This window comes from Pocillopora verrucosa, chromosome 9 (assembly GCF_036669915.1).
Source record: "Pocillopora verrucosa isolate sample1 chromosome 9, ASM3666991v2, whole genome shotgun sequence".
Lineage (NCBI taxonomy): Eukaryota > Metazoa > Cnidaria > Anthozoa > Scleractinia > Pocilloporidae > Pocillopora > Pocillopora verrucosa.
Window position 1 is genome coordinate 16,337,960 of NC_089320.1, and position 25,448 is coordinate 16,363,407.

General features: G+C 39.3%; 1 protein-coding gene, 1 long non-coding RNA gene and 1 pseudogene across 2 annotated transcripts; 2 read left to right on the forward strand and 1 right to left on the reverse strand.

The window, feature by feature from the left end:
• Positions 1 to 203: 203 nt before the first annotated feature.
• Positions 204 to 2,070, forward strand: LOC131780571 (uncharacterized). The gene is made up of 3 exons (XR_009339882.2): positions 204 to 271; positions 1,086 to 1,131; positions 1,742 to 2,070. It is a non-coding gene; the product is annotated as an uncharacterized lncRNA (long non-coding RNA).
• Positions 2,071 to 3,353: 1,283 nt separating this feature from the next.
• Positions 3,354 to 20,173, forward strand: LOC131780638 (exportin-4). The gene is made up of 21 exons (XM_059097252.2): positions 3,354 to 3,483; positions 3,558 to 3,663; positions 4,694 to 4,835; positions 5,561 to 5,702; positions 6,688 to 6,804; positions 7,544 to 7,700; positions 8,092 to 8,204; positions 9,362 to 9,519; positions 10,523 to 10,697; positions 11,190 to 11,574; positions 12,116 to 12,322; positions 13,117 to 13,495; positions 14,144 to 14,318; positions 15,090 to 15,383; positions 15,929 to 15,995; positions 16,122 to 16,232; positions 17,155 to 17,240; positions 17,616 to 17,746; positions 17,908 to 18,031; positions 18,788 to 18,880; positions 19,405 to 20,173. Exons 1-21 carry the CDS (start codon positions 3,439 to 3,441, stop codon positions 19,600 to 19,602), a joined length of 3,405 nt encoding a protein of 1,134 aa, XP_058953235.2. The 5' UTR covers positions 3,354 to 3,438; the 3' UTR covers positions 19,603 to 20,173.
• LOC131780619 (uncharacterized) lies at positions 20,115 to 25,425 on the reverse strand (annotated as a pseudogene).
• Positions 25,426 to 25,448: the final 23 nt, after the last annotated feature.

A 25,448-nucleotide genomic window follows, 5' to 3' on the forward strand; every position in this document is an offset into this window, starting at 1 on the left:
TTAGATTTTCCATTGGTATTTTAGTAATTTTTCAATATAAAACGCATGTTTCTGAAATTGGACGGAAACGTCCAAAATGGGACAGAAACGACCGAAATTGGAGGGGGGTACCAAATCATTTGTGAAGTACCTTTCCTCTTGTGTCAGAGTCCCATCCGACTCCATCTCGTGTAAATTTATATCCCATGATTCAGTGGGCGCACATGAAACACGTGGTAGGACGCTAACAGTTTTCTTTGTAACAGATTTCCCTCCGTAAAGGTGATGTATGGTAGGTTATTTATTTCATGACTTCTAGCGAACTGTCAGGTTATTTTCTAAATTCTTAAAGCTAGTTAACCATACAAGGAGGAAATCGTGGGAAAAGAGGGAGTTAGAACGATAAAATCGTAGAGTTGTGAACTTGCCTCAGCCCATTTACCTCACTACTGAAATGCATTTTTCTCGTTTTTCCTTAGAGTTTTTTCCTTTTGTAATCTGATTGACTGCGGTGATTAATTTCGTTTTGGTTTTATGATACTTAATCATATTTCGCTCTAAAGCCAGATAACTGTTTACTAGTTGTGAAGGAAAAAACGCGTAGCATTTTGGCTCTTTCACTCTCTTTCACTTCCAAGATCTGAATTTCACTTCTTTGCAATGTTTGCAATGCATTCTTTTTTATTTTGAGCTGTTAAGAGTTTGGTGTTAATTTTAAGAACATCTCTCTGTTTACAATTTCTTTTTGCATATCAGCTTTCTGCTCAAAAGTTTATTGTTATTATTATATATAGGGAGAAATTGCTGTTTGGTCACTCTTGCTGGCTAGAGATTTGATAACTTTTCTGTAAGGCCCCCATATTCTATCTGTGAGTGTTTAGGATAATGAAACCTTAGAGAAGGGGCTCATGATATTATGTTCAGATCATAATTATATTCTGTGTTATTAAATTTCATTCACACTGATGAACAACGGTGAAGTTATGAACAGAATGGATGATTATTCCATTAACTCTCTTTCAGAGTGAATGAACTCAGTAAGAGAGTTCAAGAACAGAGAATGGTTCTTCAGCCTAAGACTCACTTTATTTTGTTTGTCTTACTAGGATACCTTTGTTGATTAAGACTTAAAGCATGGGGTAAAGGAAACAGGTAAGTTAGTGATGATTTGTCCTCGTTTTGTTTGTGGAAGAGACTATTTACTTAATAAAAATGATTTATTGGTAGATAATTACTCATCACAGGGTCTCCCATACTTGGAAGACATTTCAGAGTATTTGCAATAGCAATTTTACCCCTTATCACCAATTACTGTTCTTCTGTGCTTGTCTATGTTAGCTTTGATGAAAGTGCAGGGGTCCTGAAACCAGTTACAGATGTGGACTGGCTGACATAGCAGCACTGTCTTTGCACTTGTGGTAGAAGGCTTTGTTGATGTGTTGGGATTCTGCATGTGCTGAGCTAACAATTCTTAACCCTTTACACCCTGACAGTGGTATTTATATTTTCCACATTATTATCTTTAAAATTCCCCTCATAGAACTGACAAGGAGAATTTGTTTGACCTTCAGGACCTTCTTAAATTGGTGATCTTGTCCCATATTCTCATGACCTTTATATTTGATTCAATAGTGATTCTGTAAAGAGAAATTAGAGGCCAGTCACTCTAAGGGGTTTAAGAGGTAATGGGGCTTGTTTATGTACTTATTGATCTTCAATTATTTTATGTAAATTTTGATTATGGTTTTCTCTTTTTTTTGAGGTCTATGTTGCTACCATCAGGGACTTGGAAATTTAACTTGCAGTATGTTTTTGAGGCCAGGATATTTCGCAGATTATTGTAGTGAACAGCTGGGCAGCTGAAACTTACCACTAAGAAAAGGTTCTGAAGACTATTCTTGATGTCAGGAGATGCAAGTGCTAAAACCCTTAAATGAAATACTTTCAGTGCATGCCTAACTGCAGTCATTTTTATCAGTTCTGTTGCAATATCATTGACAAAAGCCTTTCTCATGACCCTCTACATTCAGACAACCACACTGTATCATTGAATGGTGCTTCCATTGACAAATAAAGTTTTGTTGAGATTGACTTGTGTTTGTCTATTATTGACAAAGAGTTTTACCAATCATCTACATAAAATCCTCTCTGCCTCAGGGTTACTGAATGGTAGAATGATGTTCATCTCTTCATAAGGTTCGAGGCAGAGATAGAAGAAAACTAAACTGTTACTTTGTATTGCAGAACTGAATCTTATTATTAACACTCAACTTGCCTTTAAGAGATAATTATTACTAGTAAGTTTGCACCACATAGAACACAAGTGTATCAATACCAATGCTACATACCTGGTGTACCAGTAAATGGAACTATTGTGTTCTCTTTTCTCTCTGGAAACAAACAAGACTGAACATTTTACAACTAAATTCTAATGTTGGGCCTTGCCAGATATGGGATGAGGTTCTAAGGGATGCTGATAAATTATTTTATTAATTTTTACCCAGTGTGATACCACTGTAGCATATAGCAAAGAAAAAAAAACACAACAAAATAACTTGATTGATAGTTTGTGGTTTGTATTTGTACACCAAATATCAAAATATCATAAAGAGTGAGATAAACTTATGCCTGAGTAAAAAGAATCCAGGATACCTGAATACCTGGGCCTGCAATACAAAGGCACCAATCCTACAAGACAACAAGGTCGAATGCAGGCACAAGGACATGTTTTGATAACAAAATTTCTAATAGAGTGAATGGACAGGATAGCAAGCTATGTGCATGAGCAGTATTTTTTTCTTAGTGGCCGCTTGATACTTCATACACCAAATTCATGGAGTTTTCCAGCATAAAGAATCTCTATCACCAGAATATTTTTGTATTTAGAAATTCAATGTTGAGCACTGAAACTTCAGCACATTGTTCTGGGAACTAAACTATAGAGTTTCTGAGACTTATTCCTCAGAGCCTTTCAGTAATGTCTAATTCTTCCACTACGTGTTGTTTTTTTCTTGCTGTCAATTTTACTGTGTCCTTTTGTGTAGCTTTCTATTTGGGGTTTTGGAAGGATTTTTAATCTGTGTGTCCTATGCCAGAATCAAGAAGCTTGCATGAGATGTTTTTTCACTCCTAATCACCGCTTTTAAACCCTAGGGGGGAAAATGTCAATATGAAATGTAGCCTAAGATTCCCCTTTCCTTTGTCCATGCCCTTTCTTTTCCAGCTTCCAATTAGTTTATGGGGTTACATTCCTACCCCAACTATCGCTTGTGTTTGGACATTACACTGAAGGCCGAGGGATAGGTAAGTTGATTGGGATCTGGATCCTAATTGTGTTCTAGTGCCATTCCTACACGGTAGAATTGCCTTGTAGAAACTTTGTTTTGCACCGCGTAAACAGGTAAACCAGCCTTCAATGTAGTTCACCCGCGAATAGTGCGTTTTACGGTCGGTTTTAGAATGACTTCCATTCAGGAACTGGAACATTCGGCCGCCATAATGATGGTAAGAGTTCAGATTACTCCTTTTAGCCGATTTATTTTCATATGAACCGGTTTAATTCGCACGTGGGTTTTCAGGCTCCGCCAAATGCTGTGACGCATCAACAGCGCCAGTCCGCCGAACAAGTGTTCCTGAATTTTAGAAGATCAAAGTCACCTTACCTGGCATGCAGGCAGATCCTAGGTAACCAATATTGTGATCTCCTTTTGATCAATTTAATTCTTAGTTTAATCGATCACACAATCTTGAAGTCATCTTTCAGTCTCTCTTGTGTCTTCTCCATCACAACGGTGGAAATAGGACAAAAAAATTATCAACGTTTTATTACAAGCCCTAGAAGAGCCCAGATTGAAGAACGGTTTTAAAACTAACATATTCAGATCAGTCTTGAGGTAAAATTGTAAAACAAATCTGTTTTCCCAATGGAAATGTATTGTTTTTGTCATTGTTTTCTCCATTCAAGAACTGAATGCATAATATAGGATGGGGTTGTGCGGAAATTTTACCACATACCTATTGCTAAAATTATTTTATACCAAACTAGTGTATTTTGCCTCTTAGTATATTCCACACAGGTGAATAGTGCTTTTTGTGTGTGCTGATTGGTTAGTTTAAAAGTGATTAGCAACTACTATTCACCTTCAGGCAGCTGAAGAGACACAATAATGCATCAAGAGTTTGGTTTTTGACCATTTTTTGGTTTTTTGAAAGAAATGAACTCATTTTTGGTATTCTCTGAGGTGTATTCTTACCTCAGAGTGGGTGAAAGTGGTGAACATTTGCCAAACAGCATTCTATGCTTTTATTAAGACTGGGCATTGGCTGGGGCTCCAGCAGGTATTTCTGTCTTGAATAACAATGTCACATCACTGCTGTATTTATTTGAATATAAAGAATAAAAATCTGCCATTCTGGTTATTTGATATCCAGTGAAAAGATCTATTGATGTTTTTCAGCTTTAAGGTTATTTAATCTTGAGAAATTTTGGTTTTTGTTGTCCTTCCTTCCCTTTTACACCTCAGTTTCAAGTCATCATTAAAGAGAGCTTATTGTGGGTGTTGTCTCTCACTAATGGACACTCAAATTCACTCAGATTATTGTTTTATTATAGTTTGTTAATTTTCATGTTGTTTTATGCGTGGAGGGTAAGTTATGAAAAACTTATGAAATTAAGTTTTTCACCTTAAAAGGATTGTTCTTTTTATTTGTGCAGAGCAAAGCAAGAATGATTATTTGCTGTTCCAAGCTGCCTCAACAATCAAAGAAGCCATCCTTCGCGAGTGGACAATTCTTGAAAAAGCAGATGTGGAATCCTTGAGATCATTCCTGTTGACATTTGTGACTCATAAACAAGGGTAAGAAGAAAAGCAAAGAATTTCATTTGAGTGAAGAACTTTGAAAATACAGATTGGGAAAGAATGGTGCATTAAATTGAGACTATTTTGAGGATTCATTCATGTGTAATATTTAGCAATTATTACTCTTGTTTGTCGAAGACACAGAGGCCTTTTGGTATGAGTACTTGAATCTAGATCAGGACTTAAGGCTTGGAGCCCCAACTGTGTCAATTTGTTGTTGTGTTGTGTTCTTGGGCAAAGCACTATATTCTTAACCCTTTAACCCCCAAGATCTCGTTTGTAACTCTCCTTACTGTCTGCCATACAGTTCTTGTGATGTTAGTTTGGAGAATTTGCTATTGGATCAACTTGTAATCCCCTAATTGATATTTTTCTTTATTGCCATCACTTGTCTGCTTGATATTGTATTGATATTGTAAGGAGAAATTCTGTCTTGGTCACCTATGGGAGTTAAAGGGTTAAAGTATCACTTATGTAAATTTGGGAAAGTCGACATGGAGGAGAAAACCTCGGGGGGAAACCTGATGCAGTACTGAGAGATGAAGTGTCTGTAATAGACCAGCATTCCATCTGGGAGGAATAAATATACTCCCACTTGCTTGGTGGTGCAGAAAGGGGTCAGGGAGGGGAGGGGAGGGGTGGGGTGTGATAAGTACAGGCAGCTATGGGCTGTTAAGCTACCATTGCACAATTTGTAACTGAATGTCTTGTTGTTCCTGCAGTGTTCAAAAATATGTGAAGGAGCAAGTGTTGCAAGTAGTGGCTGTCATCTGTAAGAGAAGCATAGTAGAAGATTCACATATAATACAAGAATCTTTGCTTAAAGATGTTACTCAGCTAATGACTAGCAACAATAGAGACATGGTGAGTGTAGCTACCCTGGTAATGAGTATCTGTTATATATTGGTTTTTACTATAGAAAACTTACATACCACCCTGACAGGGTTGTAGATAAGAGCCAGCAGCTGGTGAAGTATGCTGGCTTCTCTGCAAGGTTTCACCGGCTACTTCCATTGCTTCAAGAGCCCATACAGAGATGATGTTTATCAGGTCTAAACTTGGGCTCAATAAAAATATTAATTTGCACTGCCTATCTTTTCTGAAAACATAAAAAGACTTCTGACTCAAGGTTAGTTTAAAAATGTTCTGATGGGGACTGTCTTTTTGACAAATCTTGCTGCAGTGGCAGGAAAGTACGAACAATATGATGTTTTGTCCGCCATGTTGGATTTCGAGACCTACAACCATTTACCTCTAAAAATGCTCTGGCTACTTAAAACCTTAAAGAAAACCCTGTCCTGATGTTTCATCTGACAGTGTATTTGTAGTGAGAATTACAGGTCATCTGAGTTGAATTTACCTCTGTGCACAGAATTAGTGACAAGAAGATATTAAGTTGTATAACAGACCCACTTGCTAGAACTGATACCTTTAATTTACTAACACATTCACCAAAATATACATTTTTCTTCAATTTTATCTCTTTCAAATTTATTTGAGGTAACTATGATGTTTTAGTAAGAGCTTTTTAGAGATGAAAAATTGATCACAATTTTAAGGTCATATCTAATTAATTGGGATTTAGTTCTTCTTTTGTTGTAGTTTCCATTTAAGTTTTCGTCAATTAAGTTTTTTATAGATAAACTCTAGGACTGGAAAATGTACATGTAGTGTATATACAAATTTACCACAAATGAAGAGCTAATCTGAACTTTCTAGTGAAGAGCCTGATTTGTGAAAACTGGAGGAGGAATAAGAAAACCATTTTTTGATATGACACATGTATTTCTATGGAAAATTGGTCTTATTTTTATCCAGATTAATCATAAAATTTCTTATTTTAAAACAGCAAATTCTGGGCTGCATGATTTTACGTGCTCTTTTGAATGAGTTTGCCTTCCATACACGTAGCTGTGACATTGGCTTGAGTTGGGAGTTTCACATCCAGTGTAAGAAATCTTTTGAGGTATGATAACTTTTAAGATATTTTGACTAAGATCACTTTCAAGATTTGGCCAAGGTGCAAGCTTTGACTGCTTTCGTTGCCTTTTGGCTACTAAATGTGTAGCTTAGGTCACTAGTTAGGAGATCTGAGTTTAGCAATCATGTTACATGCTGAAGTGTTTTGTATCACTTAGTACTCTTGGTTTAAAGTTATGCCATAGAAATTTATTTGGAATACTCCTAATAAGATTAATGCTTGGTCATTCTTTTAAATAAAGATTTTGCTCCCTCTCCTTTGTTGTCCATGGGATGTCTCATGAACCCTTCAAAACCAATTACCTCTTTTATTTACAGTGACTGACCTTTCATTTTTGGTACTGATTTTTAAATTTTAGGTCAGTAAATGATAACTGTACAAAAATTGAACTGGGAGCTCATTGATTGGAATTCAGAACTCTCCTTCTCACTCCTTAATATCCAGTTTATTTTTGTAAAGCTTTTTGTTTCTTGTTTAGGCATTCTGGTTGCCATTACAGTATAGATAAATCTTATAAATTTATTTTGAATCAAGTTATCTTTTATCTTTCTAAATTTGCTGACATCAATGGCTATATTCTTTGCTTCTTTGCTGCCCTTAAGCTTTGCAGCTCAGTGTCAGTTAAAATTTCAACCTTTTGCCCCACATTTTGAATTAACTGACATGATTGCTGAATTTTCTTTGTTGTTGTTGTTTTTTAATTTGTTATGTGTTATTTTATCAGGTTCAAGTTCTTCAACAAATCTTTATGCTGGTAGTACAATCCATGCAGCAGTTCTTGGCAACAGAATTGAATCAACTATCAGCACAAGACATTTCTGCTTTAGTACACTTGTCATCTCTGGCTGAACAGATTTTGAGCTGGGATTTTTCAAAGTTTGATATCCTTTTACACTTTGTTGTGTTAATACACTCACCCTCCACAAAAGTTTACCTCTTGTGTAAAAGCAATGTTGAGCACAAAGGAAATTACATTTTCCATTAGTCAGAACAAGTTGACTTGTCTTTTGAGATTTGACTCTAATAAAAACTGCCTGATGTTATTTTTCCTGTGATTATAAAAGTTTTTTTATGAAATTAGATTGCTAACTGGCTTACATATTAAATTTATTTTCATGGAATCAAAGAGGCAAATTCATGGTTGGTAGTTAAAACACACAAGGTGCTTCATCTTACCCACTCACAGAGCTAGCCATGCAGTATCTCGTCATTATATCAATTCTGATGTTGATGACAATGGTGATAATGAAGAGACTTTCTTAACTAGTGTACGTCACAGAAAAAAGCTTGTGTCAGGGGAAGCAGCAGCTGTGATCCTATTTAGACCAGGTACTTCTTGGAGAGAGCTTATCTTTGATCCTGCTCTGGTGGGCTTGTTTTGCAAGGTACTGTTCATATAAGAGAAGGGAAAAACAGGCCTGAATTGTCTTCATTGGAAAATGTGTAGTAATTGTCAATATGCGATGTTTCCTTTCTCTGTGAAATGATGTGAATCTGTGAACTCATCTATGGTCTCAGTGTATGTTTGTTCTGCCATAAGACTTCTTGTGTGTTGTAAAAATGGTAGATCTACCAGTTGGGTTCTGTGTGGGTTGTTTACCCAAGTTGGATACAAAAAAAGGATGTGGGAAACTACATGTAAACTAGAGAATTTCTTACTATTATTTCTATGTCCTATAACCTGTTTTCAATTATTTGGTTGTTTGGTTGTTTGGTTGTTTTTCTCTAAGTCTACTTTATCAGGCCGTAAATGAAACCAGGAGCCTTCAATAAAGTCACAATTTATTTGTGCCCAAAAATGACTGAATTGTCATTATAGGAATAAGTTACTAAGTTCTCAGGAACTTAATTGAAACTCCTAAGTAGCAAGTTATTCACTTCTGAGTAGAGTGTTAGGCATTTTATTAAAACTTGTGGTATGCTATAATTTGGTTTTTGTTTACAGATGGGTAACTTTATTAACAAATGTCTTAACCCTCTAACTCCCATGGGTGACCAAGACAGAATTTCTCCTTGCAATATCAATAAAATATCAACCAGATAAATGATGAGAGTAAAGAAAAATATAAATTTGTGATAATTAGTCGATCCAATACTAAATTCTCTGAAGAACCACTATAAGAACTGTATGCTTGACAGTAGCAAGAATTAAAAATTTGATCTGGGAGTTAAAGGGTTAATATTTCACATACTTGAGCTTGTCAGTGGCAACATGGAGAGCACAGGTTTAATTCTTTTACTCCCACAAGTGACCTAGGCAGAATTTATCCTTACAATGTCTACAATATCAAACAGACAAGTAGTGAAAACAAACACAAATATCAAAAAGGGGATTACTAGTTGATCCATTATCTAATTCTCCTAACTCACTTCAAAGGAATTTTATGGCAGTCAGTTAGAGGAATTACTAAGGAGATCTTGGGAGTGAAAGGGTGAAATCTCAATTGGACTTTATGTACATTTCATGCTTCTTTATCCTGATACATAAATTGTCAATTCAACCACATAGATCATTTTTGTAAATGTGGCATTTTCTCAATAGCTTCAGCTAAAGATGCAGGCCAATGATGAAATATGCCACCACTGTGGTCAGTGCTTAATTCAGCTTGCCTCCCTCTGTGGAGAGGTATTTCAAGATACTCTGTCACAAACACAATACATATCTAATTTTATGGAGGGATTTCTACAAATCTCTAAAAGGTACAGTGTTTGTTCTCCTTCTCTAGCAACAACAACAGTAACAACAACTTTATGGTCCCTTTATCAAGTTTTTGCAATGTATTATATAGCAAATAATAAGGAATTACTTGAATAATAATTAATTAAATAATAAAAGGGTACTAGCATCCAGGAATAACTAAGCAGCTAAAAATGACCGAGAGCTGGATCAAGTTAAATAATTATAAAAATAAATATTTGTATCAGAAGTACAGTATGGTTAACATACGCACAAAGTACACAAACATCAGATACTTCCTATTTTATAACTGTAGGATTATGAAAGACATTGGGATTCAATAATGTACCTGTTTGGATTGTGAAGTCAGTTGTATATGAGGTTCAATTGCTCTTGGGGACTCAGAATTTTTCCTTTGTCCCACACTTGTGACAAGACAAAAAACCTCTTTCTCTATTTCTTTACCAAACTCAAAACTTACCATCTCTCGGATTCTATTTACAAACATGATGCTATTGACATTGCTGCTCATAGCGGTATGCAGGACGTGTGTCATATGAACTTCATAATAGGCCTTGCTCAGTGTAGAGTCTCTGTGGCTCAGTGGTAGAGCTTTGGGGTGTGGAATCATTAGGTCTGAGGTTTGATTCCTCATGGGGACTCAGAATTTTTTCTTTGTCCAATGCCAGTCTTATATGTGTTCTGAATTTTTTTTCACAAATGTAAGTTCTACACTTGTGTGGTACTGTACAAAAGTAAAGAAGATATCCAACAGACTGCCAGTCCTTATCTCTTGTTTCCCAAACAGGCAAATTTGTATCAGTGGTTTGTGAAGATGTTACTCCTTTGTTGACTAAAATAATCCCCTGAGTTTTTTTTTGCCCTTTAAATAAGCTGGCCTTAAATCAAGGGAATAGTGGTAATTAAAATTTGTCTAACATATTAGTTAGCATCCTAAGTTGACTGTTTGTTTATGTTAGTAATATTAGCTTTTTAATACTCTATTATTTGGTGTTTGTCCTTTAGCTTGGAGATGAATGGACAAGCGGCATTGTGCCTTGGTAGCATTGTGAACCGTCTTCTGTGTGTGTTTCCTATTTATGCCATCAAGGCTTTACCTGTTGATACACTAAGATTGTTCGGAGAATCCATGACTGACCTGACATGTTCCTTTTTACAAGCTGTTGCTAAAGAAGAAGAGGTTTGTCACTCAATATTTTATTACTTTCACATTTTTAACCCTCTTCCCACTACATGTTATTTTGATAGAACCTAAAATTATCTCTACTTGAATGTAAAAAATATATATAAGTTCAAAGGGAGAATTACAAATCAAATTGTGAGGGTTCAAGGGTTGAACTGCATCAGTTGCTCTATATGTGTTTGTCTTAAAATTTACTCTTGTAACTTGGACTTTCTGTTCTTTACCAAGAAGCACTTTATGCCTTTAACCCCTGAGAGTGACTGGCATATGATTTCCCCTTAAAATATCACCCATGAATCACACATTAATGTTTCGAGAATAGAGGAAATGATCACCAACCGAAAAAGCTCTTAATAGAGGAATTCTCCTTGTCAGCACCTAAGGAAATTTATAGGGAGCAGTGTGGAGAATATGTGTACTGATGTTGAGGGGTTAAGCACACATTTTGTAAATCAATCTCATACTTGACTATGCTCATTTTGCTTTCAGCTAAACACTGAGGACACAAGCTTTATAGAAGCTGTAGAACAATTCTTGGAAGGATGGGCTAGCCTACTGGAGTACTCAGGACTGTTTCCTAAGGGAATATTCAGTGATAGTGCCACTAAGATATTAAACTGCTATGTTCAGTGTCATTTGGCAGCTCCAGATGGTTTGCGTGGGACATTTTCACATCAGATTGACAATGGCATTCACCTTGATGAGATCTGTGATTTGGATAGTGATGACAGAGAACTTTTTGTCGATCAGTTATGTACTATTGGCAGCTTTGGTCGTCTCATACCAGATCATGCTCTCAACCTTCTCACGAAACTCTTAGAAACTAGAGTTGATCAGTTTGAAAAGTATCTCTCTGCCATCAAGTATTCAACAGGTATGTACAGTTGAACCTGTATTACACAGTCACCCTGTATGAGTTTGTTTCCCCTTAGTCACCATAATTTTCACCTCTATTGAGTGCTCACCTCAATAAGGCAGTCGTTGTCAACTTTGACTGAGTCTCAACAGCCTTTTTGTATTGTCTCTCATAATACAAAATAAAATCAGTCAGTTAGTCAGTCAGTCAGTCGGTGGGTCAGTCAGTCAGTCAGTCGGTGGGTCAGTCAGTCAGTCAGTGGGTCAGTCAGTCAGTCAGTCAGTGGGTCAGTCAGTCAGTCAGTCAGTTAGTCAGTCAGTTCATTGGTCAGTTCATCAGTTAGTCTGTCAGTCAGTTAGTTAGTCACTTCATCAGTCAGTTCATCAGTTAGCCTATCAGTCGGTCGGCCAGTCAGTCAGTTAGTCAGTCACCTAGTCATTCATTCAGACAGTAAGTTGGTCAGCTGGTCAGCCAGCTAGCCAGCCAATCAATCAGCCAATCAATTAATCAATCAATTATTCAATTCATTAATCAATTATGATTATCCTTTTTTGTTAAGGGCCTTTATCCTCTGGCTTTTCAGGCATGGATAACCTTTATGAAGACCTACATTGGTTACTTCTAATTTCTGGTTACTTTCTTGCTGATGATGGCAATGGGGAGAAACCACTGATTCCAAAAGAAATTATATCATATTCGTCAAGTTTAGAAAGTCATGTTGATGTGCAGGCTACTTTTCAGTGTCTCTGTTCATCGCAAATCCAGGGTAAGTGGAGTATGAAAGCTTTAACATAGATGCAGCTTTCTTCCCTGCAGCAAAAACAAACATCATGAAATCTGGTGCATTCTTATAATCTTAGTTAGAAAAAGGGATCCTTAATGAATTTGTATAATTTTCCCTGTTGAAAGAACTGTATTTTATTGATCAAAGTTCTTGCACTAGTTCTCTGTTTAAAAAATTAAACACCAAATTCTTGGAATTAGGATCACACAAAATGTTTTGCAGATGATGAAGATAAATGAGATGGAGATCTCACGAGCAAGATGGTTGAAATATGTCCTGGGAGGAATTAGGGAGGAACTTGACTGTTAGCAATGTTTTTCAACTTTTATGCCTTACTTTTTCAAGTATTTTTATTCATTATTTTTCTCAAGCAATCACCAAGAGAGAGTGATGCTTAGAAAGTGACTTCTTCACATGCCCTTTCCCCCCCCCCCCCACCATGTTGTTTTTTTGACTCAAGACGTGTAATGTTCTTCGTGTATTGTACATGTGTATATAACGCGAGATTAGCTTATTTCGGTGCTTCTGAAATCTCCCAGTCTCCTTTGCTGCCGTTGTTTGCTCTCGACGTGCAACGCGTGGGGGGGGGGGGGGGAGGGAGGGAGAGGAGGAAAGAGGAGGAAAGAACGCGTTGCGTGACGAGACTAAGAAACGGCTGTGAAGGAGGCTAGGGATCTCCTAGAGCAGGTTCAGACGGCTTTTAGATAGACTCTCTTTAGTGTTAGTTTGATCCTCTCTTGGATTTATTTCCCTCAGAAGATTTGTTCCTATCATAGGGGATGCAAACAGTATTCAGGACTATTCCAGAGTTGATCCAGTGGTGAGACTCGTGTCGGTTATCTTCCGCTTAGCAGACCTGGAGAAACATGCTCTAGGATCTGGTCTATCAGAACTGCTAAGTCCCCAGGTTGGGCGGAGTATTGTCTGGTGCCTGAGGCATTGGGCTAAGTCATATCTGTTACCAGACGAAAAGGACTATGAAAAACTTAGTGTGTCTCTTATGTCTGTGTTTGGACCATGCACTGATGGTGGAAAGTGGGCTCTAGGATTCCTATTGGATAAAGTTAGGACCAATTTATCTGGATGGTCTGCGGAGTCACAGATTGTTGAGGACGCTGCTTTGTTGCTGTTAAGCTTGGTGGACAGCAAAAACAGGTAAATGACATATTAGGAGGTGAAGTAATGGCAATAACCAATCAGAGCAGAGATAAGTACCCGTAAGTGCAAATTGGAACTCAAGGAAAACAAGCAAACTGCTTGAAGGGCAGGAAAATATGAGTGATCAAGTTGTGGTTGATTTATCCACCCCCTCCCCCTCCCCCTTTCCCCTTTTTTTTTTTTACCCCCAGGAGTGATTGGCGTCTAATTTCTCCTTACAGTTTCACCCTTAAATCAAATTTAAAGGTCATGAAATTAGAGGAAATGATCACCAATTTAAGAAGCTCCCGATTTTCGAAAAAAAATTTCCTTGTCAGCATCTTATGAAATGTGTAGAGAACAGTGCGGAGAATATGCATACTGATGTTAGGGTGGAAAAGTTACAGGGCACATTTTATTTGTCGGGGGGGGAGGGGGTGGTGCACTTAAAGAAATCACTGAGCGACAAACAAAGCCATCTCGAATTACTAAAAACACTCAATAGAACATTTCTTTGTATCCTTCAAGGAAGAGTGTGAATGCCTTCAAAATTTTTTAATGTAATATTACCCCTCTCGCGATTGGATGTAGTATTTTTGCGAACGAGTGTCCATTGTTGATGAGTCTCCTGATTTTCTCTTACCGCTTGTTTGATTGACAATTTAGGGCAGAAGTGGCAATCTCCTTCGACAGTCTGTGGCTTCTAGCACAAGAACATATGTCTAAAACTTCTGTTCTTCACGAGCTTCCGCCTGAAGTGTTGCGCTACCTTACACAAGCTCTTGTACTGGCAGGATCAGTCGGGGACGATACAACTGCGAGAAAGAAATACTTAGATCAAGTGAGTAACTTATTTAATTGAAAGTGTTTGCAGTATATCTTGTCAAGATCATTTGTCGTGTTACAAATCTGCCAAATCTTGGCCGAAGTACCGAAGAGATGGCCGCAATTATGATCTGTGAACGATAAGTAAGTAGGTTATCTTCATAGGTAGACTACAATAAAGGCAACTGATTTTAAAGGTATATTTTTTGTTCCGACTAAGTTCCAACTGTTGGAAACATCACCACTTTAAAACTCATGGCAGTAGTTTCTCCTCCTTAAGCAGCTTGTAGCTAATAATCAGCCATGCCTGCCGACGCAGCATGGCGGTTTCTCTACAAAGTAATAACTTTGTTTGAAATTCTCTCAAACGTAATTCCGGAATGAATTTCTTTTCTTGCACCATCGAGGTTCAATAAATAAACTAGCAGCTTTCTTACACCTTTTCCAGTTGGTGTTCAGGACAACCGCCTTTACTTAAGTATTGGCCACTAAACCATTACATTATTTAGCGTCTTTTTCTCTTGAAGCATAACCCTTTCGAGATTGCTGACCTTAGCAATGTGTGGAACACTTCTTACCCATGGGCGCCATATACAGCTTAGCTGACTACCGAGTTCTCTGCAGCTTAGCTCCAGTAAGAGAATAGGAGCTTGCTGCGGCTTGATTCCTCACAGAGGACTGGGAAGTTTTCTTTTCACCTCAGTCACGCTTGTAAAAAATTTACATTTCCTTCTGTAGGCAATGACAGGGATATAATTTAACCATCTTTCTTCTGTACTGTTTACAGCTTCTACGGACCTTACAGTCGCATTTCTTGGGCACTTGTCACCAGCCAGACTTCACTAAATTGTCTCAAAAGGAACCAGTACGAAGTCAGATGCAGTGTTTGTTAGAGTCATTCAGAGGAACAGCTTTGGCGGCAAATCGACACAATGCGAACACGCTGTTTAACTACCTCCTCCCTGTACTCTCAAACTGCGTGCCCCTGGTGAATGTATATCAGAATTGTCCCGAAGTAGTTTTTCTGGTTCTTGAATTGTTTGTGGATGTAGTCGACTCTCAGATTGCCTATATTGAGGAGGTGAGTTTGTTCAGTTAACTGTCCTTCTTGTTGATATGCATAAGCTCTCAATATGTCGATACTCAAGTCCCCTTCGTGAGAGCATGATAACCGAGCCTGATAACTGAGCTGACCCCTGAAAGTAAACGGAAACGGCTTAGTTACCGAGTTGAACCAGACGTGATCTTTTAATTTTCTTTCCTGTAAAGGGGCATGAGGGGTCACCTGGGAAATTTTACAGCTTGGTAAACGTTGCTACTTAAAATACACCAGTAGTAGTCTCGTAAAAGAAATCTGAATTTAAGTAAAGAAAAGAGAAACTAGGTGAGGCCCAAGTGAGCCCGTTTGATCGTACCCCTTATGAAGAGGTAAAATGATATTAAAAAAGGTATAACGATTGTAGGAAAACTCTCATAAAGAATCTATGAGTTCATGGGTGACATAGCAGAAACTGAGTTCAAAACGTTCTTTGTGGATCCTGGCAATGTTTCTTCGTTTAAGGGTTGAGCAAAATCTCTGACGGGTTATGTTGTTCTTTCTGCTATTTTTTTCTGAATTATCTTTAGCGTGAATTACCAAGACTTTATGAAGTTTGTATGGGGCTTGTACAGACGTATGGGAAATGTAATCTGGGTAAGTACTTTGAAATCTTATTGGAGAATCTTTCAAATGATGTACGGTACTATAGTTAGCTCGCGCGTCATCGTATCTACCTAAGGGTTGCCATGCTTTTATTGACACTCAAACCGTTCTTTGTAGGAAAAATAAGCGAGGAGTCGCTGGCAGAAGAGGAACAACTGAACGATCTTCTTCTTCTGATAAAACTCCTTTCCAGCTTGCTGTCCAAGGATAGCCTCGATTTTGGCTCTGGTAAGAAACTTGCATCAAGTGTCGCAGTTCTAAAGATTAAAACGATTTCTCGGAAAGCTCGATTTTGGTGTGACTCGAAAGCAGGGAGTTTCACCGTTGACGGAAACTGACGTCAAGAAAGATGTTGGCCATTTTTGTCATTGGGTGACAAAGGAAAAAAACAAGTGTGTAAATAGTATCACGGGTGTAAATAGTGGTAAATTTTGAGCTTTGTGCATGGTCGAATGAACTAAGATATTTGCTATTTTGGTGAAGAACGTAATACGAAGATAAACATATGAATACTCGAAATGATATCAATCACTAAGAGCGTATGGTTCAACTCTTTCTCATAATGGACAACGTAAGGAATTTGTTCCCTTGTTACTTATCGGTTATAATTTGTCGCCTGGGGGAGGGGAGGGGGGGGAGAGAATGTTTGAGGATTTTGGTTTTGTAAGGTTGAAATTTAGCTAATCCCCCCCCTCAGGCTCTATGATATTCTCATGGTCCTACCCCTCCCTTACTGGCAGTCAATTTTCTATAGTCCCCCCTTGATACTTTGTCGGCCTGCCAACCCCCCTCCGTTCCTTTTGAAAACCATGTGATCCCTTTCAAACTCATTCTTTCCCCCCCCCCCCCCCCTCCTTAGAGCGTTAATAAAGACTAGTCCCTTAACCCTCTACCCCTGGACATCAGTATCCATATTCTCCATACTATTCACTATACATTTCCTAAGGTGCTGGCAAAGAGAATTTGCTTAATGATCAAGAGCTGCTTTAGTTGGTGATCAGTTCCTTTATTCTCCTGACCGTAATGTTTGATTCAGGGGTGATATGGTAAGGAGAAATGAGATGTTAGTCACTCTTAGGGGTTAAAGGGTTAAGGCTTCCAAATATAGCGCTATAGTAAATGATTCAAACTGTCTTTGTTTTATCAATAGGTGAAGATCAGAAAGTGACACCATCTGACGTGGCGTTCTATGGTCTTCATATTATCATACCTCTTATGTCCCCAGAGGTTCTCAAAGTAAGCTCCTCTGCGTTTGCGATTTCCCACTTGTTTTCAGCTCGGGTCTCTTGTTAATTATTCACGCAACTAAGACAGTGGGTTTTAAAGCTAGCCAATAGCTTGATGGGACCTCGATCAAACGCTGAGGCGTCAACTGAACGCTGCCAGCGTTTTCTTTGTGTATTGGCAAGTTTGCTCAGGCGTTTGTATGAGGCTGGGGTTTAATCGGGTAAACGTGATATGAGATCTGTGTGTAACGGGAGAAGTTATTATTAATGTCTTCGAAAAGTAATCAAACTCAGTATTTTTTGGCAAGGTGACTTCACTAAAATCAATCTGTCGGTCTTTCAGTAAATGTGAGTTGGAAACTCTTGATGAACTTAACTGTTTCAGTTTCCAACGCTGTGTACAGAGTTTTTTAAGCTGACGACCTACGTGTGCGAAATGTACCCTGAAAAGATGTCAGCTCTGCCAGGCGAGTTGTTCAAGAGCCTCATGGCCTCATTAGAAGTGGGACTGACAAAGTATCCTTATTTACTAGTAGGGTCTTCAAGCCCACTGGTACTCACCTCTGGAGCTCAAACTGGTGTAATTTAGCTTGACGTCGCCTAGAGTATTGCTGCTTTTTCTGATTAAGATGCTAGTTCACAACTATTTGAGTGTTGTTCCTTGACTGTTTGTTTAGTTACGGCGCTGATGTCACAAAAATGTCCTTAGAGGCTCTTTCTTCGTTAGCAACCTACTGCTTTGAAGAGGCACAGAAAAATGTGAGAGTCCCCATTCACGAGGTTCTTCAGCATTTCTTGAAGGTATTGAATTACGTTTGCTTTTCTGAGGGTGAAATGGAGTGTTGGTCAGCCTTTACTTAAAATGTGCCGGCACTTGTAATTTAAAAACCTCTAAGATTTAGATGCTGGTTATTCTTCCATTTAGCTGCTACTGATACTCTTGTGAACTATTTAACCCGTTAACTCCCAATATCTGATTGTTGTTTCTCCCTTCTAGCTGCTACATATTTCCTTGTAAATTTGTGACGAGAAGTTGGTGTTAGATCAAGATAACAACTTTTACCTGATAAGTTTCAGTATTCTCATTACCTATTTGTTGGATAACGTACGGATGTTATAGGGAGAAGTTACGTTTTCATTACTTCTGGGAGTTTGAGTGAAGAGAATCCTCTGTCATATCAAGATGACACCGCCCTAGCTGATAAGTCCGATAAGTGTCCATCAGTTTGCTTGATAATTCATCGATTTTGTTGAGAAGAATTACAAGTGAATGTCCATACGAGTGAAACGCACTCGAGGTGACACGTAACCGTACCCCGTCTTAAATGTTCCAGCATTTTCTTATTCTTTTTTATTTGCAGTACTCTCAGTTATTTTCTTCACCCTCTCTTAGAGCTTATGTCAGTCAAGTTGTTTTAAACCTTAACAATTTTTCTACAGTGAGTCCTCAATTGTTGTACCTCGTGATGTCATCCGACATTGTGCATCGCAAAAACCGTTGCACAGCTCCTTCAACTTGTTAGTGTATTAATTAATCCTTGTTTCTGTTTTGGACAGACTCTGTTTGATATGCTTCTTCTAAAGTCATTTGACATGGATTTGCTTCAACCAGCAGCGGAGGCCTTTCTTGCTTTGATTTGTTGTCATCAGGTGATTTTTAAATTCTTTTGGCGTTGACTGTTCTTGACCTTCTTTTCCAGCTTCTATTTCAAACAAATTTCATCTTGCAGTTGTGCGTTTTATGGCAAGATTTGTCTTTAGAATGTTGTATCTTTACCGCGCGCCGCGGAGGTCCTTTATCTCTCGCATGTTAACATATCAATGTCGTCAAATCAACAAGGTTTTTTTTTCGCTAAATAGAAGGCTTCTTCGCTTTACCAAAAAATTGCGTTATCGCCATGTGTCAGAATTTTGAAAACGTCTTCAAAGCTGCAGCTTACATTCGGGTGATCCCCTCATTTCATGTTGTGTTTTTAAATGATATCCTCAGTTTGAATATTTCATTAAATTGGATGTAATAGAGAGAACCTTTCATGGCCGCTGCATATTGAATTTTTTCTTCTCATAGTAAATCTTTGCTCCGCTTCTCGTGAAAGGTACCATCAGCACTCTTAGGTAGGACTCGAGTACCAGTGTCGCTATATCATATCATCTCCATTCTTTTTACTGTTCAGATGTATTATACCGAGTTGGTACGTAACCTTTTGGCGCAACAGACGGACCGAGTTTTAGGTCAGCGGCTTTTAGACGCCTTCAATCAGCTAACTCCGAGCAACATGAAGTTATCACTGGACAGACTCAACAAGATGCAGTTCAGGAAAAGTCTGGACTTGTTTCTTAGGAGTGTCAAAGGTTTTCTTTGCGTCAAGTAGAAACTTCCTTGATGAAGTAAAGAAATCGCAGGTTCCGCATGCACAGCTACAAGTCAAATTGACGCTGAGCACACCATTTGTAGCAGTTCATAGCACCGACCAGCTTTCTAGTAACCCACCCTTTCGCAACATGGGAAAACGAGAAAGAGCTAGGCAAGAGTTTAGGAAAAATCTGCACAGCCAGTCTACTTTGTCTCTGATGGAAATGTGAAAACTTGGGTACAAGAAAAAAGAGAAGTATTTTTTTCGTTCGGCACCATTGCGTAATACAATTACTCCAAAAAAGAGGAAAGAAAACACGGGTGGCGCAACTAAACCATAGCGTGATGTTTGAAAGCTAAAAAGCCTTCAACTAAATTAACCGAAATCCATTATTGTCTTATAAATTTATTCTGAAACATTTTAAAATTACCAAGAGGAAATCTGATGCACAAGTGACGACAATGTAGAGTTTAAGTTTTTAAGTTGTAAATATATTTTAGTGACATGATAAAGTCAGCAAACAAGATAAATATATTTTTTATATATTTTTATTTATTTTCAAATTGACATTTAACTTAGTGGTAAACAGTGGACAACGCACATATCTCTTCGCTGTTGTGATGTCTAAAACGCGCATAAATATGCGTTTTCCAATTATGTTTATGGTCATGTCTCTTGATTACCCTTTCACTCTCAAGATCTAATTGTTTATTTTCTCCTTTAGCTGCCGCACATCTCCTTGTAAATTAGTTGTGAGAATTTGGTGTTAGATCAAGAAAACAACTTCTACCCGATGAGTTTGAGTATTGTCATTACCTGTTTGCTGGATTATGTATGGGTATTTTGGGGAGAAATGGCATACTAATCACTTTTGGGAGTTAACGTTTAAATAATGTGTACATGCTCCACAGTTTGGGTTCCCAAAGATTGTGAAAAGGTACGAATTTTCTCGAAAACGTCTCTCATAGATCTGTGTTTGAGCTACCGTTGCAGATTGATAAAATCCTCTTGATTGAGCTGACTTTCTCTAAGGCAAGATGTGCATTAGCATTCATTATTTTTAACGAGAAGACACTGTAACTACAAAAAGATGGCAAAATTACTTGGCACGCCTTCTTTAAGTGGGTGGTCGACAATCTTCCACTCAACAAAATAAACAACAAAAAAAAAATCTCGTAGTTCATTTGTAGTAAGCTAATTTAAAGTCCTCCCTTTGTGCCCAAACAGTGTTGCCTGAAATTAGTGAGCATTTTGTGAAGACAAGGTAATATTGGGGGAGAGGGGGAGATAAATTGAAGTTAGAGAAAAGAAAGTCAAGAAGTAGTAAATTGTGCCAAGACTTTTGCCACTCAAGGTAGGACGATATGTTGTGTGAAGCACATAAGGTGGTTCTCTCCAACATCCCCAAGTTAACCAAGGTTTTCATGCGCCAGTGTATGCGTATGATCCTTGTAAACAAATATTCCGCACTTAGGCCCAAGGTGTAACCTTTGTGTTCTGGTTCAAGCGCGCGGAGCAGAAGAGGGTGGGAGAGAAGAAACTATTCCTGTAGTCTCTCTGGTAGTGTAGAAGGTCTCCTGGAAGCCTGCCTGAAAGAAGGAACGGACAAATAAGCCAAAGCTCTCACTTTCTAAGCGATGCTTGTTATGTAAAAATGTGTTTTGTACTAATGGGAAAACAGAAAGTTGATTTTCGTATCAACGGCTTTGTATTTACTCTCGTTTTAGAGTGGAGGCTGTAGGTAGCTCGTAAAAGGCCAATCAAAATGGAATTGACAGGAAACTAACTTTTAAATTGCAGACATATCTAAGTTTTAACCTTCCCTGTGGTACATCCCAAGCCGTTAAAATGGAAAAACGAGATCTTGTTTAAAAAGGCAGATGTTAAGTTAAATAAATCGTCTTTCTGTAATAGATCGTCCGGAAGGTTCGACCTTCATTGGGAAAAACGGAAGTTTCTTCTCGCCGAGTTTCAAGCGGGAGACTTGAGTTTGAATTGCTATTTATTCATGGCTAAAAATGAGAGAGAGAGTGAACGATGGTAACCAAGCTTCTTACTCGAGAGTGGACTGACAAACATTTCCAATCCATTGTAATTTCGCAAAGGCAGGAGTTTTCTCTCTCTCTCTCTCTCTCTCTCCCCCCCCTCCCCCGACAACATCGCTCCAAAGAACTTTTCCCAAACGATTAATTTCCTTCTGTAAGACTTGTTTAGCTCTCTATTTTTAAGCACTCAAAGCAGAGTTTTTGTTCTACTGCAAAAGACATTAACAACAATAAGTGCGTACTACAGTCTACATTGTTTCTCATGATTGGTCGACTTAATAAACGAAACTGGACCAATTTCTGAAGAATCGTAAAACATCTAGTTTTCAAGCATCGACAGTGCAGTGCTACAGTGGAACCTTAATGGGTAGTACACTCGTCATTCGAATGCTCATTCGTAGCCCACATTTGGTCTCGTGACGAGAAACCCCTCTAATTCTCCTCCGCAAGAGGACTAAACTATGGCTGCATAGGACACTAGATTACATGCAGCATGGTTTGCTTTCTAGTCCCTCTCGAATGAGGACTCTGAAATAAACACTGTTTCCCTAAAACGAATAAATGGATTAAGAAAATATTTCCCGTAAGAGAATCGACTGTAAAAGGTACGTCTAAGCTACTGATGTGACGACAAGAATTTGCGGTAAGAAGAGTTATTGCACACACGGCAACATTCAGTTTTTGCAAGCAGTTAAGTTAACTTGGGGAGCAACAATATTACGACTCGTTAAATTCACGTAAGTAAGCTTTTCTCTCAGGTATATGTGGCTAAGAAAAATCTGCGTTCAGAGTCTAAAGCGACGCAAAAGAATAGCTCCTCCGATTTGCCTCTTTCTCAAAGTTTAACAGGTTTACGAGCCTCCAATGAAATAGAGAGTCAATGAAAACAGCTGTTTTAAGATAGATACGTACGAATCTTCTCTATTATCGGCCCGCGGCACATAGGACAGAAGTCCATTCCACGTGCACAATCAGGACAGCAGCTCAAATGGCCGCAGGGCAAAAACACCATTCCCACTTCAGCGTCCATGCAGATCTTGCACGTGCGTTCTTCTTGCATTCGCTCCAGCTTCTCCTCAAGCGACTCTTCAGTATCCGATGATCCTGATGCAGGCGCACTAAGGGTTCTTCGCAGATTGTCCCTACGAGGAACTGGAGTAGTGGGAGACGTCACAGCACTCAAACAGTTCTTCTTTCGGAGATCTTCATTCTCTCGAGGACTGGGTTCTCTCTCGGGAATGTTGAGATGGGGACGAGGAGGCCGCTCTTCACCTTCTTGTGGCGTGAGCTGCGCACAGGATCCAAAGGTGGGTGCTCCTGCCTGCTGCCTCTCTAGGAGAGCGGAAACGAGCTCAGTAAACGTGCTGAAATTGGATCCTGTGGATCCAATTTTAGCGGCAACTGCCTCTTGTATGTCACGCTGGGTGAACCCCATCTCCCCTAGTTTCTCCATGTCAAGTTCCATGGCAGTGCTTCCCCTGGGAGAACAAGACCGCGGTTCCTGCGTTACTTCGTTGGGTGCTCTTGAACTTGATCCTCCAGTAAATCGAGTCTGACTCTCATTGGTCATGTAACTTTCATGCGATGACGTAGTGACTGTTTGATTATGCCACTGTGAATAACGCTGTTCCGTTGAAGGATTCCACCCATTGGCTGAGTTAGGCATGGTGCATGCTGGGTACTTCTCAGAGGTATTCCAAGTTCCCTGAAGGGGCGATGTGTTACCACTTCTAATCGGCGTATGTAGATCTTGCCCGCTCTGACTCTGTCCAGGGCGCCAACTCGGACGTTCATTTTGCACCGAAGGAACACGCTGTACAGCATGTTCGGCTGGAGTGCTTGGAGTAGGTGCCTGAGGACGCTCTCTTAAGTGCTCTAGTACTAAAGGACACTGCGTAGACCACTTCTGATGCTCCCCCAAGGAGTGTCACTGGGTTCCCAGTTGTGCAGCATGATGCCGCATTTGAAGCACTTGACGGAATCGCCAGTACCCAAGTAATAGAACCCGGCAGCCGAAAGATCCCACGGACGAATATGGTGATTATGCGGCCAATCCACATATGTCGTCAGACGATGATGCTCATTAGACAAGTCAGATGGTGACGACACATGGCGAGCGTATTCCTGTCTTATCAAAGGCAGCTCTTCAGTCTGGAGGCTGGGGTCTTTGACTGGAAAAGCTGGATGATACCCTTGGGATTGCCTTCTTGAGCCAGGAACATTTCGACCCGGCGGAAACTGCTGCCAGTTACAGGGTGGTTGAGTGGGTCTTGCCTCGACAATATCGTTTTCAGATTTGCTCGGGTTCTTTTCACTTGGGTTTCCTTTATGGAACTTCACCGGACTTTCGTTCGTTACACTTTCTGAACGCTGATATCCAGTTTGATTTGGAAACGTTCCAGAATAGCTTGGTGGATAAGATATGACGGACTGTTTAAACTGGTTCGTGCCTGATCTTTGCTCTTCCGAAATGTACCGGTAAGGGTCTCTGGGAAAAGGATGTGAACCTGTGAAGTTCGTCTCCGTCGATGGTGGCACTCGGCCTGTCTGTTGAGGCCCTGGGTATACTTGTCTCAAATCTCTCTCAGTCCTAATCTGCGTGTGGAAGCCATGCTCTCCTTTTTGTATGTTAAGTTCGTCCTCTGGGTTAAGCTGGTAGACAGCCGGTCCCACAATGTGAATCTGATTGGCTCCCTGTCTCACCACAACATGCTGATTTCTTTCTGTAACGGTTTGCTCGTGCTCTGGACAGCGTTGAAAATCAACAGGCATGGGATCTTTTCCGAGAAACTCTTGTGGTCTTCTTCTAAGATCATAATAATCCTGCGGGACACCGGTTCGAGTTTCCACAGGGTAATGCAGCTCCTGGGTATCAAACATACTCCCGTGCGTAGCATACTGTGGCCTTTCAGCATATATCAACCTCTCACGATTCACTGGGGGATCTCTTTCGGTGAGATACACATGATCTCCATATCTTGCGTGCGTTACTGTTGGAAACGGTGGATGGACTGGTTCTCGAACACCTGTTGAAGCTTCTACAGGGTTACAAGTTACTACGTGACCGTTCAAATTTTCACCTTCTTTAATAAAAGGGCAGGAAGGCCGACGTCGTTTGTGTTCCATCCACGGATCATCTCCTACGTTCCACTGCCGTAAATGCAAATTACACCTGAAACACGCAACTCGATCGTCTAAATTGACACTATAGAACCCGGCTGCGGCCAAATCGGTGGGTTTTACAGGGCTGCTGGATGGCCATCGTGTAAAGGTTTCTAATCTTTTTTGATAGCTGACCAAATTCGGTTGTTGATTAAGCATTTCAGATATGTTGGCATTGTTTATGTGCTGCGAATTCTCTTCGAACCCATTAAAGCTGTTGCCTCGATCACTAAATTCAGCAGAACTGTAAGACATTTGTGAATTCATGCTTTCCGCTTCCATTGACGGCAAGTCTTGAGTCTCTTGTCGCTTCTGCATATTTCTTTACTACAGAAACTCTCTATCCGAGCGGACAGTCTTTGTAGATCTCGATTACGGCACAGAGTAATGCACGAGGAAAATCGGTTCCCGTGGGTTGACTTCCCGTCTTGCCAATTGATATGACGATTGTAGAAAGTTGCTATTGTATTTCAAAGCTTTTTAAGAATGCATTGGAAACTTCCCATGAACTGTTTTGTGTCCAACTCGAAGAAAACGCCACCAAAAGATCCTCTGTTTTGTATTTACGCTAAAACCAAGCTGAGAGCACGGTGAAAGATGCTATTTTCGTCGACTTCCGCTCTTGTTCTAAGAAGTCTGCATGTTTTCAAAACATTT

What these genes read in the sequence shown, in the direction of transcription:
- LOC131780638 (XM_059097252.2), top strand. Translation starts at nt 3,439, where the DNA reads ATGACTTCCATTCAGGAACTGGAACATTCGGCCGCCATAATGATG. An exon ending in TGCCATCAAGTATTCAACAG is followed by an intron (nt 11,575 to 12,115) that starts GTATGTACAGTT and finishes TTTTTTGTTAAG; the next exon opens with GGCCTTTATCCTCTGGCTTT. An exon ending in TGTCCCCAGAGGTTCTCAAA is followed by an intron (nt 17,241 to 17,615) that starts GTAAGCTCCTCT and finishes TAACTGTTTCAG; the next exon opens with TTTCCAACGCTGTGTACAGA.